The sequence below is a fragment of the Vulpes vulpes genome, chromosome 12 (genome assembly GCF_048418805.1).
Source record: "Vulpes vulpes isolate BD-2025 chromosome 12, VulVul3, whole genome shotgun sequence".
Lineage (NCBI taxonomy): Eukaryota > Metazoa > Chordata > Mammalia > Carnivora > Canidae > Vulpes > Vulpes vulpes.
Genome location: NC_132791.1, coordinates 18,195,348 through 18,219,946, shown reverse-complemented (window position 1 = coordinate 18,219,946; position 24,599 = coordinate 18,195,348). Strand labels below are relative to the sequence as shown.

The 24,599-nt window shown below is 45.0% G+C and overlaps 1 protein-coding gene and 1 pseudogene across 2 annotated transcripts; one reads left to right on the top strand and one right to left on the bottom strand.

Annotated features, from left to right (window-relative positions):
* The first annotated feature begins 2,247 nt into the window (after positions 1-2,247).
* LOC112930847 (proteasome subunit alpha type-1 pseudogene) lies at positions 2,248-3,039 on the top strand (annotated as a pseudogene).
* A 16,182-nt stretch (positions 3,040-19,221) lies between these two features.
* ALG2 (ALG2 alpha-1,3/1,6-mannosyltransferase) lies at positions 19,222-24,552 on the bottom strand. 2 transcript variants are annotated; one of them, XM_026013175.2, is made up of 2 exons: positions 24,160-24,552; positions 19,222-21,705 (listed from the first exon to the last, which is right to left on the bottom strand). In XM_026013175.2, the coding sequence occupies exons 1-2, from the start codon at positions 24,505-24,507 to the stop codon at positions 20,803-20,805; spliced, it is 1,251 nt and encodes a 416-aa protein (XP_025868960.2). In that variant the 5' UTR covers positions 24,508-24,552; the 3' UTR covers positions 19,222-20,802. The 2 variants fall into 2 exon arrangements, with proteins under 2 accessions (XP_025868960.2, XP_072583964.1); XM_072727863.1 differs by having other exon boundaries at positions 24,307-24,507.
* Positions 24,553-24,599: the final 47 nt, after the last annotated feature.

The following is a 24,599-nucleotide window of genomic DNA, read 5'->3' as shown; positions in this document are numbered from 1 at the left end:
CCCCCTGGGACTCAAGATGTTTAAGAATGTTAACCGAGAATCAGAAATAGTTTGCGATTAATATCGGGGTTTTGTTTATGGGCACAAATAAATCCCTGGTGTAGGGCTGACCTGTAAAAATCTGTCCAAGATGAAAACTCTGATTGCAAATGATGGAATGGGAAAACAATCTGAATTTAAAGAGGTGATTTGGGGTGCAGGGTGGCAGTGTTTAGGAGCTAATATTTTCTGACCGTAAATTTGTATGCTGTTCAAACATTCCTAGTCACCGACTAAAATAAATATTGTGGAGACTAGGAATTTATATCAATGGTCTACAGCCACCCAAGTTTTGTTAAGTAGATCATGTGAAACAGGGCAGTTTGTGTTCCAAGGGTCATTGAAAGATCCTCCTCAGACCTCTCTCACCGTTAGGGTGAGGCCCGAGCGGTGATGCTCAATGTGAGGGGGCAAAGGAGACCACCCAAGCATTTGGGGCGTTGGGTGACTGGAAGTAGGGGATCCTCCTGGGAAGAGGGCTGCTGTGGAAGTGAGAGAACCCACATGTACCTCCCCCTCCCCTGTGCAAGGCTGGTCAAGCCTCTTCTTTGTATAAAACCCGTCACAGACTCCTCATGGCTTCTGGAGTGAAGTCTAACCCTCAGAACCCCTAGCCTGGCTCATGAAGTCCTCTGGGATTTGACTCGGCCCCTCTCACCAGCCTCATTCTCTTCACACCAGGCTTTGGGGACTCAATAGGTGCTCTCCACCTCTTGGTCCCTGAACTTGCAAATTCTACTCAGAGTATCCCTCCTCCCGGAGCCATTTGGTAAATAGCTGTTATTTTTTAAAAACAGCATAGAAGTCATCTTGTCTCTGAAGTCTTCTCAAAGGCTCCTGGCAAGAGACAGCTTTACCCTCCTCCTAGTTTCTCGCAAATCCCCGAACATGGCTCTCTCCCGGTCTTGTGACCTTGCCACACACACAATGAGAGAACATATTTCCCTGCCTCACTGGTGCTGGACTCGGCAGAGGGGCTTGATTAAACCAGTGGGATGTGAACGGACGGGCCAAGGCCTTAAAAGGCAATGTGTTTGCATGTTCTCCAGCGCTTCTTTGATTGTCCACGGGAAGAATGTGTCTCTGACAGGTCCAAGGAGAATATAGAGTCATGTGGGCTAAATGGGAATCCAGCCCCAACCCGGAGCCCACCCCCGTGGCCCTGGGCCTGGAGCAGAGCTGCCCCAGCCAAAGCATAGATGCGGGAGTGGGAAAAAAAAAATAGATGTTAATTGTTGGATGCCACTGAGTTTTGAAGTGGTTCCTTATACAGCATTAGTGTGGCAGCGACTAATACCTTGTTCCACTGTGGGGCTGAAACTCAGAGAGGAAGTGCATGTAGACAAAATTCCCCCACCTGCTATTTGGGGAAATTAAAAAATATTGGGCTGGTGCTCTGAGGCCCTCGGAGAAGTCCACCTTTGGTGCGGCCTGGGAGTGGCGATGCAGCACCACCCAGAAATGGGCAGAGGAAGTGCCCCTGGCTTTGTACTGGATTCTTGGATAAAGATCCAGGAATTCCCACCACGTCCAGTAGGGGGTAAGGAACGTCTGGGAGAGCTATTTAGTTTATATAGTTTAGAGATTCACGCAGGGGTGCTCTAAAGGGCAGGCCCTCGGGATCTCAGGCTACAGAAAGTCTTCAGTTATCCTCCTGATCACATAGGACCGGCCACCCTGGGGAAGACGCCAGTATAGGGTGCCCTATGGTATAAGGACATAACCATGGTGGAGAATAAATACGTGTTGTTTTAAGCCATTAAATGTGTGGTGATTTGTTACAGCAGCAGCAATAGAAAACAAACACAAGGGGTGCCAGGGTGGCTCCTTTGGTTGAACATCTGACTCTTGATTTTGGCTCTGGTCGTGATCTCAGGGTCGTGAGATCGAACCCCACATCGGGCTCCACACTCAGTGAGGAGGCTGCTTGCCCCTCTCCCTCTGCTCCTCACCCTGCTCTCTCTCTCTAAAATAAGTAAATAAATGAGATCTTTTTTTTTTAAGAAAATGAACCCAAACCCAAAATAAGTAAGTAAATGAGATCTTTTTTTTTTTTTTTTTAAGAAAATAAACCCAAACTGGAAGCAATGGAATGATCCAACAGTAGAGGATTGTCTGATAGATTCTTGTTTTTGTAAAGAAATGACAGAGATAGTTCCTGAATCTGCACCTCTGCAGGAGGCCGCAGCCAGACCCGAGCTGGAAAGCATGTTTTGCAACTAGTGTGACAATGATGCCACTTTTTGGAGCCCTCAGGGCAGGACGCATCAAAGTGAGGATGTGATGGGAACTGTCAAACAAGGCTCAGCCACAGTTGGTCTGAAATCAAAAACCCATGCAGTGCTGGTTGCATTGAAGAGAGCACAGTCAGAGCTTGCGGCCCATCAGAAGAAAATTCTCCATGTTGATAACCATATTGGTATCTCAGTTGCGGGACTTACTGCTGTTCCTAGACCGTTATGTAATTTTATGCACCAGGAGTGTTTGGATTCCAGATTTGTATTTGACAGACCTCTTCCTGTGTCTCGTCTTGTATCTCTAATTGGAAGCAAGACCCAGATACCGACACAGCGATATGGCCGGAGACCATATGGTGTTGGCCTGCTTATTGCTGGTTATGATGATACGGGCTCTCACATTTTGCAAATCTGTCCATCTGCCAACTATTTTGACTGTAGAGCCATGTCCATTGGAGCCCGTTCTCAATCAGCTCGTACTTACTTGGAGAGACATATGTCTGGGTTTATGGAATGCAATATGAATGAACTGGTTAAACATGGTCTGCGTGCCTTACGAGAGACACTTCCTGCGGAACAGGACTTAACTACAAAGAATGTTTCCTTTGGAATTGTTGCTAAAGAATCGGGGTTTATGACTGATGATGAGGGTGATGTATCTCCATTCCTGGAAGGTCTTGAAGAAAGGCCACAGAGAAAAGCACAGCCTGCTCAACCTGCTGATGCACCCGCAGAAAAGGCTGATGAACCAATGCAACATTAAGTCACAAACCAGTCTATATGTGTATTATCAAATATGTAAGAATGCAGGAGTCCATACTGATGACAATAATCTATACTTTGAACCAAAAGATTCAGTGTGGTCTTATGGTATGTTTTAGGAATCAGTCCAGAGGTGTTATTCCCAAACAACTTGTCTGAAACCATATAATGGTGTGCATTTTTCTTTGAGAGGGTTTATATAATCATTTCCTAGAAAGTATAGTTATCTGTACTAATGTTTTTATATGAAGAACATAGTGTCATTGTGGTTTTGAAGACAATTATGAGATAAAATGGTTTCACCTGAAAAAAAAAAATGACAGAGATTTATGGGACAGAGTGTAGTGCTGTGGTTACAAGTTTGGCCTCTGGAGGTAAACAGATCTACAGGTCCGATCCCGGTCTCACACTTCCCAGCTGTGTGATCCCTGGGCAAGGGACTTACCCTCTCTCAGCCTCGATTTCTTCATCTGTAAATCCCATATTCTCATATTCTTGTGCCTGCTCCATAGTAACCACCCACTAAGTGGTAATATCTATCATTATTATTATACAAAAGAACCTATAGCAATGTGACAGTCATTTTGGGGTGAGGATGACTTCATTTTCCTTGTCCTTGATTTCTGATTTTTCCAAAATTTCCCTTGGAATAAGAGAAAAAGCAATAGCACATGAATTGAAACAGTGAAAGAATCTGAAAATGTTTAATAGAATTTTTAAAATGTCTGATTCATTCTTTTTTTTTTTAAGACACACTTATTCAGTGTCATGATCAAACTATTACATTTAGCAATCAACAGCATGGGTGCAAAAAAAAAAAAAAACATTAAAACCCTTTGTTGGAATGCTTTCCACTTTCCACAGAACAGAAACTAAATAACCTGTTACACAATTAGTCACAAATACAGTCCTCAAGTTTTTTGCCCATACACCTGAGTATTGTCTAAAACATGTCTTCTTTGTAGCAGCTAGGCCCTGTCACCACTGTGCTTGGCTGGGTTCACAGATCTGTTGTAACCTGTAGCTTCCCTGTCACTTCTCTGGCTCTCCTCTCCTGCTAAGCTTTGTTTCCTGGCAGTAATTAAAACCTTCTGCCACTGCCATAGCTGCTGCTGCTGGAACCGCCATAGCCATCTTGGTTTCATGGTTTGGCAAAGTGTTGGCCTCCACCACCATAGGGGCCAGAGCTTTTGCCCCCAAAATTTCCTCCTTTCATGGGTCCAAAATTTGAGGATTGATTGTTGTAATTGCCAAAAATGTTATAGTTTCCGCCACCTCCAAAGTTGCTTCCATCATTACCAAATCCGTTATAGCCATCCCCACTGCCACCATATCCACCACCACCTCGACTGCCACCGAAGCCACCTCGACCACTGAAGTTCCCTCCATGACCAAAGTTGTCATTCCCACCAAAACCACCTCCACGACCACCACCAAAGTTTCCAGAACCATTTTGGCCTCTTTGGCTGGACAAAGCACTAGCCGTCTCTTGCTTTGATAGGGCTTTCCTTACTTCACGGTTGTGGCCATTCACAGTGTGGTATTTTTGAATGACAATCTTGTCTACAGAGTCATGGTCGTCAAAGGTCACGAAAGCAAAACCTCTCTTTTTGCCACTGCCTCGGTCAGTCATGATCTCAATCACTTCCATTTTCCCATACTGTTCAAAATAATCTCTTAGATGATGTTCTTCAGTGTCTTCCTTAATGCCACCAACAAAAATCTACTTGCAAATAAATGTTTTCCAATGCTAGTTCGTTTAAATTATTTTTTAAAAATGTACAACACAGGGACACCTGGGTGGCTCAGTGGTTGAGCACCTGCCCCTGGCTCAGGGCATGATTCACAGTCTCAGGATCTAGTCCCATGTCGGGCTCCCTGCCTGGAGCCTGCTTCTCCCTCTGCCTACGTCTCTGCCTTTCTCTCTCGGTGTCTTTCATGAATAAACAAAATCTTAAAAAAAAAATTTACAACACATGTGCTATTTTCCACTGAACTCCTTTTCCCACATGGTTTGTTCTCAAGACTTTGCCGTGGAAGGGACCCTAGTGAGGGCACATGGGATTGGGAGAAATGCATAGGGTACCGGAACCAGGTCTTCCGAGAATGCAGGGTCCAACAAGAGCATCTTGGGACAGAGGACAAGTGGGCTCTTGCTTGACACTAGACTCTGGGAGGAAAAAAAATCAATGTTCAATTGTGATTTTAAGGAGATTATGTTTACTTATGAAAGTCATTAGTTGTGGGTATTTCTTTGCAAATGGCTTGAAACTGAGTCTTTGCTTAGCTATGCAAATGTTAGCAGGTAAAGCGGATTTTATTTTTAATATGAATTCACCAAATATATCGAGTGCCCGCCATGTGCCCGGTAGACTGGAGAATGGATTTGGGCAGGGAGTAGTGAATGGATGGTGAGTAGATGAAGAAAAATGGATCCAGCAAGGTCACCAGTTTCAATGAGCTTTAACTACTTTAACACTTCCCCATATTTGCTCTATCTCGCTTTCTACTTCTTTTAAAATTGTTTTGCAAAGCCATTTGAAAGTAATTTCCAGATGTCATGACTCCTTATCCCTACCTACTTCAGCATAAATCTCCTAAAGATAAGAACATAATCCTGTATATATTGTTATTACTAAGAAAATCAATAAAAATTTTATGTCTATTATTAAGTCTGTATCCAAATCTCTCTCTCTCTCTTTTCTCTCTCTCTCTTTTTTTTAAAACCTGTTTTGTTGGGCAGCGTGGGTGGCTCAGTGGTTTAGTGCCGCCTTCGGCCCTGGGCAGGATCCTGGGGACCCAGGATCGAGTCCCACGGCAGGCTTCCTGCCTCGGCCTCTCTCTCTCTCTCTCTGTCTCTCATGAATAAATAAATAAAATCTTCTTTTTTTTTTTTAAGCTGTTTTCTTATAATCTGCATTAATGCTGTTTTTACTTGCCTGGAGTGCAAATGACCTTTGCTCAGTGTAGCCAATGGCACTGTGTTCTTCCATAGCACTGGCCTGCATTGCAGAGTCCTGTTTGAAAGGAAGTCACAGGCTCTGCAGGGCTTGCCTTTATGTGATAACAAATACCATGTGTTTTGAGAAAAGCGGGCCCCTTTGTACTACCTTTTCCAACTGTACTGGGAAGAGCATAGGCTCTCATCCCAGAGCGAAGGCTCAGAGACATACTTTGCCCAGTGTCACCTCCTAGAAAGTGGCAGAGGAGAGACTCAAGATCTGTGTTGTCTGACTAAAAAGCTAGAGCTCTGCCCCCTGCCCTTCTGCTGTGCACAGGGCCACTGGAGTGAACAGCTCTGATACCTAAGCAGGAAGTAGACCCCACTTAGTGGAGGCGATGTCTGTACGATGGCAATTCTTCTCACAGCATTCCACAGAAACCATGACAGGAGCTTCCAGAAAACAAGATCACTGCCAGCTCTAGAACAACTCCCCCTGAAAACCTGTCTGCTGTCTTAGCTCAGGCTGCCATAACAAAACACCAAAGACGGGGGGCTCAGACTATAGCCATCTAGTCTTTCAGAGCTCTGGTGGCTGGAAGTCCATGACCAAGGGGCCATCAGGGTTGAGACTTTTCTTTTTGGCTTATAGACATCTACCTTATCATTGTGTCCTCACATGGCCTTTCTTCTGTGTGCACTAGAAGGAGAGAGAGAGAGAGAGAGAGAGAGAGAGAATGAGAATATGCTGTTGTGTCTTTTTCTCTTCTGAGAAGAACCCAGTCCTTATTGGATTAGGGCCTATTACACACTCACTTAACCTCAATTACCTCCTTATTACCTCCTCCTCCAAATACAGTTACGGCGTAGGGCCTTGGCATGTGGATTTTGGGGAATACAATGCAGTCCATTATACTTGTTCAGTGATTTTACTAAAAACAAGTATTTTGGTCCCATCTACGTTGGGTTTAGCCCTGTGTAGTTGGATCATCCATAACCTAGATCCTTCCTTCTCTTCGATAGTGATCCCCATCTGAACTGGGTTCCCTTGGCTTGTCCCACAGACCTAGTGAAAGGAAATGCCAATTTATCAACAACTTGGAGAAAAACCCAGCTCAGTCCTCAGACTCATCCTAAAGCCTTGCCCTCACACCCTCCTGCTGTAGAAACTGAAAATGCAGGCAAGTGGGTGGTTCAGTTGGTTAAGCGTCTGCCTTCAGCTCAGGTCATGATCCCAGGGTCGAGCCCTGCATCGGGCTTGCTGTTCAGAGGGCAGTCTGCTTCTCCCTCTCCCTCTGCCTGCTGCTTCCATCCCCAGGCCCTTTCCCCCTCTCAAATAAATTAACAACTAAAATCGTAAAAAGAAACTGAAAATGTCAAATACTCGCTGCCATGTCTCCTTCCTACAGAGCAGGACCATGACCTGGGCTTGGCCAAACATGACTCATGCCCCTGATTTGAATTGCAAACTACCTGCAGAAGCCATTCTGGCAAGGTATTGGTGGCAGCCGCACCCACTTCCCGGGTGGCAGATCGGGTGGCTGCATCCGAGGCTGTGCCATTCCAGGGCAGACCATGCAGACCGTGGAGCATAAGCGACTGCAGGTGGGGTCCTGGCATCAGCAGTGGGGTCTCTTCAGGGCCGGTTCTGCATGCCCACCCTGTCCCAGCTGCATGGCCTCTGAGGCCCTCTCGTACACTCCGTGTGCCACTTGGTGTCCTACAGCACAGTCCCCCCACTGCGGAAGTTACTCAGAGTACATTTTGTCGCTTGCAGCTAAGAACTCGGGCTGCGACCTGCACATCGGAAGGCCACGCAAGCATAGTCCATTACTAAAAGGAATAGTCTTGCTATGAGCTTGCTACTGAGCACAAAAGGTGCTGCAAACTTCCTTTTTTCCCGTATAAACTTTATCTTAGAATATTTTAGACCCCCAGAAAAATTGCAAAGGTGGTACAGTGTTCTTGTACACTTCACAACCAGTTCCCTCTCCTACCAGCATCTTATATTAGGACAGTACAGTTGTCACGGGTAATAAGCCATTGCTGATATGTTATAATTAACTCAAGTCCAGACATTATTCAGATTTCTTTGTTTTTATCCACTTTACCCCCCTGTCCATTTTCTGTCCCAAGACCCCATCCACTATACATTACATTTAGTTGTCACGTCTCCTTAGGCTCCTCTTGGCTGTGACAGTTGCTCAGACTTGCCTTGTTTTTGACGATTAGTTTTTTAGATTTTTTAAAAATTTATTTATTCATGAGAGACAGAGAGAGAGAGAAGCAGAGACACAGGCAGAGGGAGAAGCAGGCTCCATGCAGGGAGCACGGACCGATCCCAGGTCTCCAGGATCACGCCTGGGGCTGAAGGTGGTGCTAAACCGCTGAGCCACCGGGCAGCCCAATGATTAGTTTTGAGGATGAGGCATCAGAGGTTTCGTAGAATGTCTTTCTATTGGGACTTTCTGGTATTCTTCTCATGATTAGACTGGGGTTCTGGGTTAGGGGGAGGAAGACCGCAGAGGTAAATTGCCCTTCTCATCATAGTGCATCTGGGGTACGTCCTGTCAACATGACTGATCACTGTTGCTGTTGACCTTGGTGAACTGGCCCAAGTAGTGTTGGTTAGATTTCTCCACTATCAAGCTACTCTTGTTCCCTCTTTCCACAGTGTAGCCTTTGGAAGGAAGGAACTGTGCAGAGCCCCTAAATTAACACATAGGGAGTTATCCTTAAGGGTAAGATACCTTCTGCACGAAAAATTTATTTCCTGCCCACCTTCCATTTATTTATTTGTCATTTATTCAGATCACTTTGGACTCATGGATATTTATTTTATATTTTGGATTATATTCCAGTACAATTTTCTTTATTTTGTTGCTCCCTTGTCCCATTGACATAACCCCTTTATCAGTGTAGGTTTTAAATTTTCTCCCCCCCCCCTTTTGTTTCGCTTTCTTTCTTTTTGGCATTACAAGATGCTCTAGGCTCATCTTGAGCATTTTCTGGGATTGGCCATTTCTCTAAGAAGCTATGTGGTTCCTTTTACTGGAGAATGATATTAGAAACCATGGTTCAGGTGCTAGGTGTACTTGTTGTGACCAAAGCGTTCTGGCCATTTTCTAGGCCTCTGCGCTGAGAAGACAAGGAAATGTATGTGTATACACTAACCGGTGTATATATACACATCCATATGTATTTCTTTATTTTTTAAAATTTTCAAATAAGATTTTATTAGTTACTTATTTGAGAGAGAGAATTGGGGAAAGGGCAGAGGGAGAGAGAGAGAATCTCAAGCAGACTCCATGCTGAGCATGGAGCTCAAGTGGGGCTCGATCCCACCACCCTGAGATCACACTTCAGTAGAAATTAAGAGTCTGACACTCAACAGACTGAGCCACTGAGGCGCCCCCATACTATTTCTGTGTGTGACCGTCTGTGTCTATAGTAAGTTAAACAGGAATTCATAGTGTTGTCATCAATTCCAACCCCTTGCTCCCCTCATCATACTCACCTATGAACCCCCATGCTGACAATGAGGAACCCATTCCCACCATCTGCCATCCATTTACTTAACTATCCAATTTTAGTGCACACACAGAGTAGTTTCAGAATTAACCTTCACCCCCATGGGCAACCACTTTGTCAGCTAGAGTAAAAAGCTTCCATGTCATTCCTTTTGCCTTTAGTTTTACAGATACCACTCATTTCCAAAGTTACTGCAGGCAGCACCTTCTTCTCCACCCCTTTTGGGGAGATGGTTTCATACATTTGGGCAAAATTCATCTTTTTTCTCCTGTTAGGCAGATTTTAGCCCATAAGGAGTCAGCCTGAGATAGTACCTGAGATCCTTTCTTTCTCCTGACCTTCCTTTCTCTTTTTTACCCTCTGCCCTCTTCCCCAAAACTCCTTTCCTCCTGCTAGCCCTTTCTCTGGGGTAGTCCAGGGAATATGTGCCTGAAGGAGCAAAGGGGAATTCTTAACAATCAAAGGGTGAGTGTCCCATAGACTTCCGGGGGATGAGGTTCAGTGTCCCAGGTCCCCCAGAGGATAGATACTATGAAACAAGAAAAAATTTCTCTTTCTAGTGTTCATGACCTCTCAGAGCATTGCTTCAGTTTGTTATTTTTCAAACTTAACCTCCATCCATAGAGGTGAGGCTGGAAAGGAAGAAGAGTGGACCGGGACAGAGAACAGTATCCCACCACATGGGAGCCTGTGCGGACCAGCTACAGGGCTGGGTGGGATCAGTCATGCCACAGTTGTACAGCAGAAAGATTTTCCAAAATCAAATCATTCATGGAAACAAAATTTCATTCGCTTTTAAACATTATGTTCTTCAAATTTCTGTATCATGTTTACTTTCAAAAAATCATCAGAGTATTGAATACTTCGAAAACTCACCCACTCCTCCCCAGAAGGTGATCTAAATAGCATTCTGTGGCTCTGTCCTGGGGTGGGGGGTACCAAGTTTGAAGTGGTGTCCCTCATTCTGTCGCTGGGGGATGAGGAGGGAGCCTGACAGCTGATCGCTTCTTGCCTTTGATAAGCACCTTCCTTATTCTAATTACACCTTTCCCTAAAGTAACTTTTACAGCTTCACCCCTTACCCCACCCCTTAAAAGGAGCCTATTCAGACAGCTTGCAAACAATGATGCTCTGGGATGGTTTAATCGGGGAAAGGAAACCTGTAGTGGGCCTTATCTGGGGTGAGTGTCTCAAGCGTCCAAGATTATCTCCCTGTCACCTCGTGACCCATCTTCTTCATGCCACCTTTTAATTTTGGTAGCAATTACAGTGTATCTGGATAATGCCCATTAGCATATTCATGGTCATCTCTTCACATTTATTGTCCACACAACTCATTAATCTTCATCTACTTTGTGTGCTTGACAGCTCAATCTATTTTGCAATCTCTGGGAAGCAGCCATAGCCCCCCAAAGCCTTTGTTTTCCTGTAAATAAACTGTGTTGGGGACCAGAGGACAATGGTGCATCTCGTGGTGATTGACACCAGCCACGGCTACTAATCAGGATGGGACTTCATCGCCAGCTGAGTCGAGTGCATTATGGGGCCATTGTTCCGACGCTGCCAGGGCAAGAACACACACAGCCAGTCACCTTCGCAAGATGGGTTGATTGTTCTTCAAGATTAGACCGAGTTGCCTTATTATCCATCCCAGACAACAAGGCATCTCACCCAAACAGACGCATTTGCGGGAATGGCCAGTGCGCCGGGCAGATTTGAATTGCTAATGTGTAATCTGCCCGGCACAGATGTGCAATGAATATTTGGATGTTGTTTTGCCCGTCAGTCGAGGAGGCTGAATTGATGAGGTGATGAGTATTCAGTGATGGGTCCTGGACGGTGGCCAACGGCAGAGTTAGAGCACTTGCGCAGACGATAATCAGATTACCCTCCAAGGTACCTCTGCCGTAATGTGGCAGACTGGTTGGTGGAAAGTTCCCTTTTCTTTCTGGTGCAGTGAGATGTTTTGTTATGTGTTTCAGGCTCGGAAAAGGTAGAGAAGTTGTCTTTATTGTGCTCTGACCTGCCGGCTCTTAAGGCTGTAACGCACAGCTGCCTGGTTGGGTTTGAATTTATCATTTTCTAGCTTGTTTGTTTAAACTCATTTTGCCTCGGTTTTCTCATCTGTTAAAATGGGTTGAAAAATTCCACCGACCATGTAGAACTGCCGTGAGAATCCAATGAGTTGGCAGACATCGGATAAGTCCTAGAATAGCGCCTGGTTCATAGTATGTCCTCAGCGAATGTTAACTACTACCATGTGATTGGTCATTTGCTTTTTCTCAATATTTCGGTGATCAAATAGCTTGGATACACTGAAAATAAAGTTAAACCATCTTCGTTACCTCAAGAGGTCTCCTGGCCTTTACTATGCTGCTTCGTCTGGCACAATTCCAGGTGTATGGAACATTACCCATACTTATGTGATCATGGAAATCTTTTCTCCTGAAGCATCTTTTACAGCTTATTTTCCCCAGAACATACTATAAGGAAAAGCTACCTAGAATATAACACAACATTTGTAAAGCTTTGAAAGAAAAACATGGGATTCAAGAATTTTATATACAATCAAGCTATTTACATGTGAAGACAATGGGAATTAATTTCGCAAATGCGTATTTTCTCTCTGAAAAATAAGTCATTCAAAGGTGCGTTCCACATGGAGGAAACTCAAGGATGGCAGATAAGAACTTGTGGGAAATAGTGAGACCAGTTGATTGCATTGAAATAAGTTTAAGCAATCATAGCAAATATCTTGTCAAACTGACATCGAAAGATTTACGTATTTGAGAGAAATCATTTCTATTAAAATAACAGGATGACAGCATAGAACAATGCAGATCAAAAGAATGAAGAAGGGGAGGAGGGGGTGTGGGGGTGAATGGGTGACGGGCACTGAGGGGGTACTTGATGGGATGAGCACTGGGTGTTATTCTGTATGTAGGTAAATTGGACACCAATAAAAAATAAATTTATTTAAAAAAAAAAAAGAAGGGGGCAGCCCGGGTGGCTCAGCGGTTTAGCGCCGCCTTCAGCCCAGGGCGTGATCCTGGAGACCCTGGATTGAGTCCCACATCGGGCTCCCTGCATGGAGCCTGCTTCTCCCTCTGTCTGTGTCTCTGCCTCTCTCTCTCTCTCTCTCTGCATCTCTATGAATAAATAAATAAACAATCTTGAAAAAAATGAAGGGGAAAGCAGTGATTTTTTTTTATTTTAAAGATTTTTATTTATTTATTTGAGAGAGAGAGCGAGAAGGATCACAGAGGGAGAGGGAGAAGCAGATTTCCCCTCAGCAGGGAGCCTGATGTGGGACACGATCCCAGGACCTCTGCAATCATGACCTGAGCTGAAGGCAGATGCTTAACCAGCAACCACCCAGGTGCCCAGCAAGTGATTTTTTTTTAAGAAAAAAAAAAGGGGGGGGGGGGGTAGAAAAGATATCCATTTCTTTCTATTTAAAGGTATAATAAGAGCAATTCCAGTAATCTTTCATAAAGCATTAAGACCAATACCTAGATGTAGGGGGGAAAAACCCTAAATCCAAAGTTTCTCTGCCTATTTTTTAAAGATTTTATTTATTTATTTTTGAGAGAGAGAGAGCGTGAGCTGAGGGAGGAGGAGAGGCAGAGGGAGAGGGAGAAGCAGACTCCCACTGAGCAGGGAGCCTAATGTGGGGCTCAATCCCAGGACTCTGAGATCATGACCTGAGCCTAAGGCAGACACCCAGCCAGGGCCCCGACCCACCCAGGCGCCCCTGATCTGATGTTTTTGAAGGAAACTAAGGCTACTTATTAAACAAACAAACAAACAAACAAACCTTCTAAGTTAAAATATGGGTAAAATATGGCTATTCAAACATGAACAAAAAGAAAGTCCAGTCTGGGAATATTAATATTGAACAATGCAGAATTCTACAGCTTAGAGAGTATTAAATGTTAACAATTTCATTTATTTTTTTTAAAGATTTTATTTATTTATTCATGAGACACACACACACACACACACACAGAGAGAGAGAGAGAGAGAGAGAGAGAGACAGAGACACAGGCAGAGGGAGAAGCAGGCTCCATGCCTGATGTGGGACGCGATCCCAGGACTCTAGGATCACGCCCTGGGCGGAAGGCGGCACTAAACCACTGAGCCACCCAGGGATTCCCAACAATTTCATTTCTTTATTCCAGTCCCTTGCACTAGACAGGTCCTAAACAGATATCAGCAAGCTTTATTATAGAAGTGGAAGCAATTAACAAAAGGTATGCTGGAAGGGATGGCTTGTTGGCCAGGGCCCCTGGAGTGGAATATTTTAAGGGACCCCCATTTTGAGTACTGGAGAGGACACCTATTTTGTCTGCCTGACTCACCGACTTCTAACCTCCTTCCTCTTGCTTACCTTGGGGTCCCTTCTCTCAGCTCCATGAGTTCTGCTGCTGTCGATCCTGGATCCTGGATCCTGGCCACAGTCCACGGGAACCAACCTGGGCCTGGCAAGCTGTAGAACCTTGGCCCTGACTTGCTGCATTCATTTAAGAGAAGGGTCCATCTCATGATTTCACTGGTATCTCTTCAAAGTCTGAAAAAGAGGACCTGATCCTCTCTGGTGGTATTGACAGTGGATGGAGGTCTCAGATTCTACTGGTGACCATGTTTCCTGCCACGAGGAAGAAACTAGTCTATGGGACAACAGTGAAGTCTCCTGTAAAAAATATGACGTTCTGGTGGCATTTGAATTGCTGGTTCTGTTTGAACCTCAAGCCTAGCTACATCCCTGCACTTGTCCCCCGTCAGGTGTGCAATTTTTCCTGGAATGACATCATCTACCCCCGTAGCTTCCTAAAAATTCCCTTTTCTGCCTAAGCTAGAATTGGGTTTCTGTCACTTGCAAGGGAAAGAGTTCTAACTAATTGTTAAGGATGTTAAATAGTGGTACACATGTCCTGACACAGGATATTGTATTGCTCTATTGAGTTGAAGTGTTAAGTTAGGTTTTCAGGTTCCACAACACAACAGAGGAATAACATTTGGCTGAAAGTAAGTTGGCCAACATGGTGATTTGGTTTGAAAAGGAATATCACCAGTTAGTGATTTTTTTTTTTTTTTGAGAATTATGTTATTTTTTTTTTCTTTTGGGGTACTGCTAGGCAGTTTGGCAACCTTTTCATATGTCCATTTTTGGGATGCCTTTGCTTTTATAATTTCCTTTTTAAAAGTTTAAATATTTGCTTTTAGAAACTCAAGTCCGTTTTCCTCCAGGCTACTCCTACTAGCCAAAAGGTAGAGCAATCTTAACATGTAATAATAAGGGATCAGTTAGAACAAACTATACATCCCCAAGAGGGCCACAAATATCTAAAAATATGTTGTGAAAACATAACTGACCATTAAGAGTATTTTATACTTTTATGTTTGATTTTCTTTTATTTTCTTATGAGAAAGTCAGCTTATGGAATTTCAAAAAATAAAAGCAAACAGAAGAAAAATCTAATGCATTTTGATAGTTACACTCACCTGGGGATGACCAAAGCTACCACTCTGGTATATGTTTAATTAGAAACTTTTATAATTACATATGCACATATATTCTTGCATTTCTTCATTTATAACTTCTTTCATTTCCTATACAGATGAAACTACAGCACATGTGCTTTAAAAAAAAACTTTATGGGGTATGATTTACATACAGTAACATACATTCCATGTAAGCACGTATTTTATTAGTTCTGACAAATTCATCCATCCTTGTAACCAGCATCATAATACATAGAACACTTCCATCACCCCAAAGTTCCTTTGTGCCCTTACCTAGTGGGTCCCTGCCTCACCCTGGGCTGCAAGCAGTGACTTGCTCTCTGTCACTGTAGATTGGATTTTTTTCTCTGAAGCCTCATATTAATGGAATCATATAGTAGGAGTTCTTTCGTGTCTGACTTGTTTCACTCAGCAGGCTTTTGGGATTCATCTAGGTCATTGTGTTTATCAGTTCATCCTTTTTTTTTTGCTGAGAAATATATCATTGTATAGAACCACATTTGGTTATTTATTATCCACTTGTTGACGGACCCTTGGATTGTTTTAAGCTTTTGACTATTTTTTAAAGGATTTTGAATGAGAGAGAGAGAGAGAGAGAGAGAACACAAGCAGTGGGGAGGCGGCAGAGGGAGAAGGCAAAACAGACTCCCCACTCAGTGGGGAGCTTGACATGGGGCTTGAACCCACAATTTGGGGATCATGACCTGAGCCAAAGGCAGAGGCTTAACTGACTGAGCCGCCCAGGTCCCCTCAGCTTTTGACTATTAATAAGTAGAGCTGCTGTGAATATTTGAATAAAAGTCTTTGTTCAGATATGTCACTTATTTTAAGCAAAATACCGGCAAGTGCAATTGCTCGTTTGGATGCTAGGTGTCATGTTTAACCTTATAAGAAACTGTCCAACTGCTTTCCAAAGTGTTTGTACTTTTTTGTTTGCCCACCAGCAATGGGTGAGAACCCTTGATGTTCCATATCCTTGTCAACATTCTTACTCAGAGCCTTTCAATTGTATGGGTGTGCAGTGGGCCTGTGCTGTGGTTTTAATTTGCAGTTCCTTGGTGACCAAAGATGTTGAGCATCTTATCATGTGCTTATTGGATATGTGTATATTTTCTGTGGTCTTTCAAATCTGCTGCTCATTAAAAAATGTGGGTTATTTGTCCTCTTACTCTTGAGTTCTGAGAATTCTTTACATATCCTGGCTGCAGGTCTTTATCAGATATGTTAACTATGAATATTTTCTCCCAATCTGTGGCTTGTCTTTTCATTTTTTTAAAAAAACAGTGTCTTTTGAAGAGCAGCTGTTTTTAATTTTGAGGCAATTCAGCTTATCAATTTTTCCCTTTGGGCTCTGTGCTCTTTGTATCCTATCTAAGAAATCTTTGCCTTCCCCAAGGTTATAGAGATTTTCTTCTGTTTTCTTCTCTAAATTCGGCACTCCAGCTTTTACGTGTAAGCCTACAATCCCCATCAAGTGTATTTTTGTATATAATGTGAGGTAAAGGTTGAGGCTCATTTTTCCCCCCATACAGATATCCAATTGTCCGAGCACCATTTCTTGAAAAGACTATCTTTTTCTAGTTGAATTACCTTAGCACCTTTGGCAAAAATCAATTGACCACATATGTGCAGATGTATCTTAGAATTCAATTCTGTTGGAGTGATCTATTCATCTATCCTTACATTGGTACCACACTCTCTTGACTATTGGTGGACCTCCCAATATTGAGTTAGGTAACATTCAAATGAGAGGGAAATACTCCCATTGGGGTGGTTTAAACCGACTATCCGTTGCCCCATGGTGTGACTTTCCCTGGCATAGGCAGACTCCCAACGGTACCCTTAAGGGCAATCCAGCTCCATGATGCACTGCCTTCATGCACACGTGGTGCAGGGAGGGGCAGAGGGAGAGAGAGAATCTTAAGCAGCCTCCATGTATAGCTGGGAGTCGATCCCAGGAATCCGGAATCATGACCTGAGCTAAAAGCAGATGCTTAAGCTACTAAACCACCCAGGAGTCCTTTAGTAGTTTGTTCTAATTGTGCTTGCCAACTTCTTGGGTGAGTGGCAGGTCACAAAGGCAAGTCACATCTATGCTACGCTTGTGCGTCTCCCCCTAAGATCCCCAACACACACACACACACACACACACACACACACACATACCCCGAGAGACTTCTATATTTGTCTGAGATGACATCAGGGGCTGGCTAGTGATAGTGCTTCCTACAAGATATTTCAGCATTTGCATATGTTCACATCTCTGGGCCACAAGGACAATTCACCCTGATTTCGAACCCTACTCAATCCTCTGATCCTCTTGACAAGTGCAGAGTGCTGGCTCCAGCAGCTCCTGGGCTCAGGAGTCAGTAGGCTAAGACCCCTCCCTCGCTTCCCTCCTGAGGAGGGAGTACAGGTTTGATCAGAGCAGAGGTTGGAAACTGAGCTTGTCATTTGGAAAGCTCCCCACCCCCCGCGGGCACGTGTGGCACTCGTGTCTGGATGGTGATGGTTCCTCACAGGCTGTTGGAGATGGAGTTGCAGGGGCTGAGGTTAGGGGTGAAGGAGTAAGGGGTTCTAAGGAAGTGGCATAGAGGAGGGTTTAGTGCAGGGGACCTGCGGGGCTTCATGAAGAAGTTGAGGAGGCCTACAATGACCCTCTCTGACCTTAAGCAGGTCTCCTTCTCTTGGAGGGCCTGCTTTCTCACCTGTGTAGGAGCAAATTAGGCCAGGTGACCTCTAGGGTCCTATTCAGCTCTGGGTGGATTTGATGCTGGGAGTTGGAAATGCAAAGAAAGGAGGCCACAGGAGAGTGATATTGGCACAGGCGCACTGGTGACAGCAAGCAGAGAGCTGGGTGGCGTTTCTTCAGGTGCCTCATTTTCCTTGTGCTGGCAGACGTGGAGTGAGGTCGCACAAGAGGAGCTGGGAGTGGGGCAGTTTGAAGGCGGTGAAGCATTTACTGAAGAGGCTTCTGTTGTACAACTGACACAACTGCTGACCTGGCATCAGACGGTTAGGTTGGAGTTATAGCTCCAGGGCTTCCCGGCTGTAGGCCGTAGCTTCTCTACTGTGGACTCAGCTACCTGGAATGATCCTGTGAAGAGCAAATGAGACAACCTGGAAAGAGCTTTGCAAACCCCCAAGTTCGTGATATTTATAGTTACTGAAGGGGAGTGGGCTGAGAAATCCTGGCATGTGCAGTTCTGGATGGATCGGCTAATTACCGCTGAATCCTGGTTGGTTCACTTTTCAACCCTTGAGCAAGCCTTTCATCTCCCTGAGCTTCCTTGTGGGTACAATGGGGGGATAACACACCCTTTTCACAAGATTGCTCTGAAGCTGAAGGGGGCAAATGACTCGCAAGACCTTTCCAGCCGTGAAGACCTCAATAGGCCCACCGGCAGGACCGTAGAGGGTTTCATGGAAGAAATGCCACACCAGTTTGGTTGGGGTGAAGGCAGACTTGAGGGGAGAGTGGTTGGACTTTGCAACTGGAGGGCCTTGAGACTGCTCATCCCTCCAGGTTGTGTGACACAGGCAAGCTGCTTAGCCACACTCATCTATAAAGGGAAGTTCCTCATGGAACTCTTGGGATAAATGAGCTGTTGGCTGTGTATGTCGTATCATGCCCAGCACACAGTCATTGCTAGGAGAATTACTACTGGGAGAGTCCTGGACAGCTTACTTCGGGGTGCTATGCTTCTCTTCTCCCTAACTTCAGCTTTGTTTAGGAAACTGTGAACAGAACCTAGAGGCAAAAACTCCATCCTAAGTCTCGGAGCCAGGAGTTAATCCATCAGAGGCTGGAGGCTCAGGGCACGCAGGGTTCTGCATCCCGCCCCCCCCCCCCCCACTAGTTCTGTGGTCTTAGTGTCACCTGCTGGGCCTTAAGACCATGAAGGGAAGCTAAACTTAAGGCCCATGAACCCCTGGAGTCCATTTTGGATCTGCATAAAAATGGTCAAATAGGCAAGTTTTAATGCTCTGAATGGTCAGGCACCGGTTATGGGTTAAGGATCTCAGTCTGTCTTAAAGCCAGGGTCAGAGCCACCAGGCCTTTCTGCACAGGCTGCAGTTCCCTGGGGCAACACACCCATCAAGCCACAAAACACAAACCCCACAAAATGGGGATGACCTACTTTCACAAACTTTCACCGTGACAAAGAAAAGCAAACTCAACTCTTCTATAAAAGACTTAATATATTTGATTGCTTTAGAGAACTCCTTTCCGGTACAGATGTTTCATTTCATGAAAATACAGATGAATGTGATAAGTTACAACCTGAAATTTCATTCTGTAAAAAAAACCCCAAAGAACAATACACAAGTGCAGCATGAACCCACGTGGAAATTCTGCAGGTTTTCAGTCTCCCCAAATTATAAAATATCTAGTATCTCTATAGCCCATACCACGTGCCAAGTACTGTTTTTAAGTACCTTACGTGTATTTTTGTGATGTCACAACTACTCCATGAAGAATGTAAAATGTTACAGCAGATGAAGCAGCTGAGGCACAGAAATTAAGTAATTTGCCTAAGGCTGTTAGGCTCTCAGGTCTGTACTCTCAGAAGTGATGAATGTGGAGCCTTTGGCTAGTGATCACTGATTGCTCTTTTTCAAAAAAAGAATTTAGCTTTTGGGGCACTGGCTGGATTAGTTGGTAGAGCATGGGATTCTTGCTCTTGGGATTGTGAGTTTAAGCCCCAAGTTGGGCTGGAATTTTTTAAAAAGTGGTAATAAAAAAGAATTTAGCTTTAAAGATACATTGAAAAGTGCTTTATGTTTATTTTACTTAGGCCAACAAGTAAGCAGGGAACTCTAAAACTGCTCAGTGCCACAAACGGGCTAGGGTACATGGAAGAGGATCACACGCAGGCTGGGGAGAGGAAGGTGGGAGGAGGGTCAAGGAAAGCTTCACAGCCATGGCATGGAAAGCAGGACTTGAAGGACACACAGTAACTGTGTCTAACGTGTAGGAGGAGCTTAACAAAATAACAATATGAAGCCAACAACTCAGGTGGACTCAGGTGACATGAAGAAACCAACCATACATAAGACGCACAACCACGAGTGACAATGTCCCATTACTTCAACACCTGGTTTACTCTTGTTTCAGGCTTCAGGCTTGGCTGTCCACACTCCTAACAATACCAACAGAACCCAGAGGCCCTTTTCTTTTCCTAAGATAAACATCTTTTATTGTCACATCTCATTGTGCAAAAATATAATAAATCATCTTTGTGAAGAAGTACAGAACATTCTTCTATGGATCCAGGCAAAGGTATGACTAATAAAAATTTCCTAACAGAGGATAGTGAATGCTTAGGTGCATTGATTTTGTGAACCACAGTGACCCTGTTCTCATTATGCTATGAACCCAAATTAATCAACTTTAATAATACACTTAAAACTATCAAAACCAAGTAAGGCACACGAGGACTCAAAATTTGTAGGCAAAGCAACAATAGCCTAGAGAAAACAGAATTGAAAGATTCTGGTGAATATGGAATTGCGTCATTTTTATATATTAACACTGGTAAGACATGAAATAAAGCATAAACAGGATTTTGTTTTTCTGAAAAAGTAGATGGGAAGGTGTGGTGCATAGGAAAGTGGCTCAGATTCAAGATTCAAGTGTATTTTTCTTTTAATTGCTTTCACAATGGACTCTAGGTTTCTTTTTAGGTTTCAGAAATGAGTCTACAATCTACAAAAAAATGATACTAATGAATACAGCACAAATTCCTTTAAAAAAAAGTCTGATCATACCAGCAGTTTGGTGACATACTGGTAGAGCTGTTCTGTAAAGGCTTCCGAGGAAAACTTTGCTTTCACCCTGGCTCTCCCAGCCAGTCCCATTGTGGCTTTTAAAGAAGGTTCATGGATGAACTTTTCCATTGCTTCTGAGAAGTGCACTGGGTCAGGCTCGCACAGAAACCCTGTGACACCATGGGTGATGGACTCCAAGGGCCCACCCGAATTAACAGCGATGACCGGGCACTGCATGTACATGGCTTCCAAAGGGACGATGCCAAAGTGTTCATGGCTTGGTGTGTAAAGCACACATGTGCAGCCGTGGAGGAGTGAGATTTTCTGTTTGTCTGAGAAAGACCGCAGGAAGGTCACACACTGTGCAAGGTCAGACTGTTGGACCATTTTCTTCAATTCCTGATAGTGGTCCACATTCTCCAAGACTCTTTCATCATAGCCACCTGCCATGATTAGATGGACCTTGTCCCAATCTTGGGATGTCAATCTCCCACGCAGTTTTACTAGGGCTTCCAGTGCCAAAGTCAGATTTTTCTTCCTTTCATATCTGTTGATGGAGAGGAACAGGAACTTCTTCCCCTCGGGGACGAGGTCATCGAGCTTTTCGGGAGCAGTGGAGTCAAAGCTGGTGACATTGAGAGATGGGTAGAGGACATCGGGTTCTATGTGAGACAGGGACTTGAATGTTTCCTTAAAAATGGCAGCGGTAAACTGGCTGTTGACCAAGATGCAGTCGGCCATGCCTGTGGTGTATTCCTCTATCCAGTCAATCGGGGCCCTGTATAGGCGTTTCAGAAAAGAATCTCTCCTGGTGAGAAGCAGATCTGGGAAGTGACAATAAAACAGGATCTTCTTGCGCCGTCTGGCCAGCTTGAGCACTGGGATGCAGGCAGACACCTGGCCAAAGCAAAAGTCAACAGCAGATACAGACTGGTCAATTGACTTCAACCAAGTCAAATGTACCACCACCCCCCTGCCTGCTAGTCTGTGGGCTCATTGTGGGCAATGCCGGATTCTGCTTTGTGCTCCCCTAGACTCACCCAGTACAAGGCCTGGTGTAGGGAGGGCTTGCAGACATCTGCTGGCTGTGTGCTAAATATTTAAAGCTGCAAGTCCAATGGTTTCCCCTAGAACAGCACTGTTCGATGGAAATGAAAATCTAGTAACCATATTACAAAATTTTTTAAGGGTGAAGTTTTAAAAAATATTTATCTAAAATATTATCATTTCAGGGACATCTGGGTGGCTCAGGGGTTGAGTGTCTGCCTTTGGCTCAGGGCGTGATCCTGGAGTCCAGGGATCGAGTCCCACGTCGGGCTCCCTGCATGAAGCCTGCTTCTCCCTCTGCCTGTCTCTGCCTCTCTGGGTGTCTTTCATGAATAAACAAACAAAATATTTTAAAAATTGTATTATCATTATCAAAAAAGTTAACGAGACACTTTACATTCTGTTTCCACATTAAATCTTTAAAATCAGATGTGTATACTTTCACTGTATCTCAGTTCAGACTAGCCACATTTCAAGTTTTTAATAGCTGCAGGTGCTTACTGGCTACCATACAGGGACAGAGTAGCTCTACTATGTTTCTCCAAAAAGGAAGTGGAGCTCAGGCTCTGGAATCAAGATTGCTTGACCATGAGCAAGTAATCTACCCTTCCGTATGCCTCAGTTTTCTCTTTTATAACATGGTGACAACTGTAGTTCAAAAAACCCCTGTATTGTTTTGTGATTACTAAATGCACAGGTACATGTAAAATGCTTAAGAAATTAGCACATAGCATTACTCAATAAATGTTAATCATATTCGTTACTAAACACGAACTGTGTGCCAGCCATTACTAGAGACTTTCTTGTTGGGTAATCTTTACAAGTTACTTAATCTCTAGCTCACTTACCACCTTAAGATTTATAGAAAGATTTATGCCAAGTTTATAGGAAGTTTCTCAGTTATAAAGTAGCAGATTTGGAACTAAACCCAGGTCTCCTACTTCCAAACTCTGTTTTTTTTTTTTTTCTATTCACTATAGTCTCGGCTGCCTCACGCTTAATGACTAGTGACACATGCAGGATGTTTGGAAATGTCCATGTCTTAAAAAAGAAATAGGTTCTTAAACCTATTTCCCTTTCAATTTGCAAAGATTAAAATGGTTGATAACATCCACTGTGCACAAGAGCATGGAATTAACGGGATACCCTGTGGGAGAGCAAAATGACACAACCTCTTAGAAAGGCAAACTTGGCGATACCTATTGACATTTAAAATAAACTCTTGGACAGCAACTTTATTTCCAGGAATTCACTCAAAGGGCACGTTGACAGAAGTAGAAAAAAGGTACAAGAATGTCCATTACAACACTGATCTATTTGCAACATGTTGGTCACAAGGAGTGTTCTTTAACAGGTGAATGTATAAATTATGGTACTTTTAACCAAAAGCAGATTTTCCAGCAACCATTGAGAAACATGAAATGAACCTCCAATATTGATATAAAGATGTCCCGAACAGGAATTTTGGGTGGAAAAAAAAAAAGGCGGGGGGTGATTTATCAAACGGTAGGTGTGTCATCCTCATTACTGCAAAGAAGATCCACCTGAGAACAGAGGCGAATGCAGGGGCGGCCACCGGCAGTTTCCGGAGGTTTACAGGAGAAACTGCTAACAGCGGCTACCTTTAGGGAGTGGAACTGGGATGGGACTTTCACGTTACACTCTCTTACACTATTTGGATTTTTGTTCTGAGTAAATGTTACTTTCAAAAATAAATTTGCTTTTTCTCGGGGGAGGGGGGACGGGGAAAGCACAGCATCCAAAATAGCCAGAGCGCAGATTCAGGCGGGCATTATTACTGACTTCTTCCAGGACTAAAAGGGAGAACAGTTTTAACAGGGGCACGGCAAGTCCCGCCTGTTCTCCACACAACGCTGCAGAGGAGCGGAGTGGCCTGTCTGCAACACCTGGAGGCAGTGCGACGGATGCCTGTGGCCTGGAGGTAGAGTCAAAGGAAATCGTGCAAAGAGGCGAAGACACACAGATCACCGAGAAGTAAAAAGCGACTTTGCATGGACCTGTAAGGCTTGCGTTCCCTACAGCGAGCCCCAAGCCCCGTCCACTTCGGAACCGCGCCAACACGCAGACGGCTGGGCCGCGCCAGGATCGCTTCTGCGGGCCCCGCAACCACGTGCAACCTTAGCGCGTCCCTAACGTTCGAGAACCAGCGTCGCTCCCAGGGCTCGTCTCCGCAGGTCAGGCCCGGCGGCTCGGAGCCGCACACCGGGGCGGGGGGGGGGGGGGGCTCAGCTCCGCCCTCCCCGCAGGGCGCCCTCCCCGGCGGGCCGCGCGGGGCCGCCTCACCTGGTCGCACACGACCACGTCGAACTCCTCGTCGCCGAGGAACAGCACGTAGAGCGCCAGGAAGACCATGCGCACGTAGGCGCACACCGCGGCGCCGCGGCCGCCCCAGCCCAGGCTGCGCGGGAGCCAGTCCCCGGCGCAGCGCACCTGCAGCCCGCGGCTGTCCGCGAAGCAGTGGCCGGGGTCGTAGTGCGCCGTCCAGAGCTTCACGCTGCACCCGCGCGCCTGCAGCGCCAGCGCCGCGTCCAGCACCAGCCGCTCGGCGCCGCCCACGCCCAGGTCCGGGTGCAGAAACAGCACCGACGGGCTGGGCCCAGGCTCCGGGTCGCGGGCCCGCTTCTCCGCCATGCCCCGGACGCCGCGCCAGCGCCAGCGCCCCGCCCCCTCCCTGACGGCTTCCGCGCATGCTCCTTCCGGGCTCCCAGCGGGCCTCTCTGCGG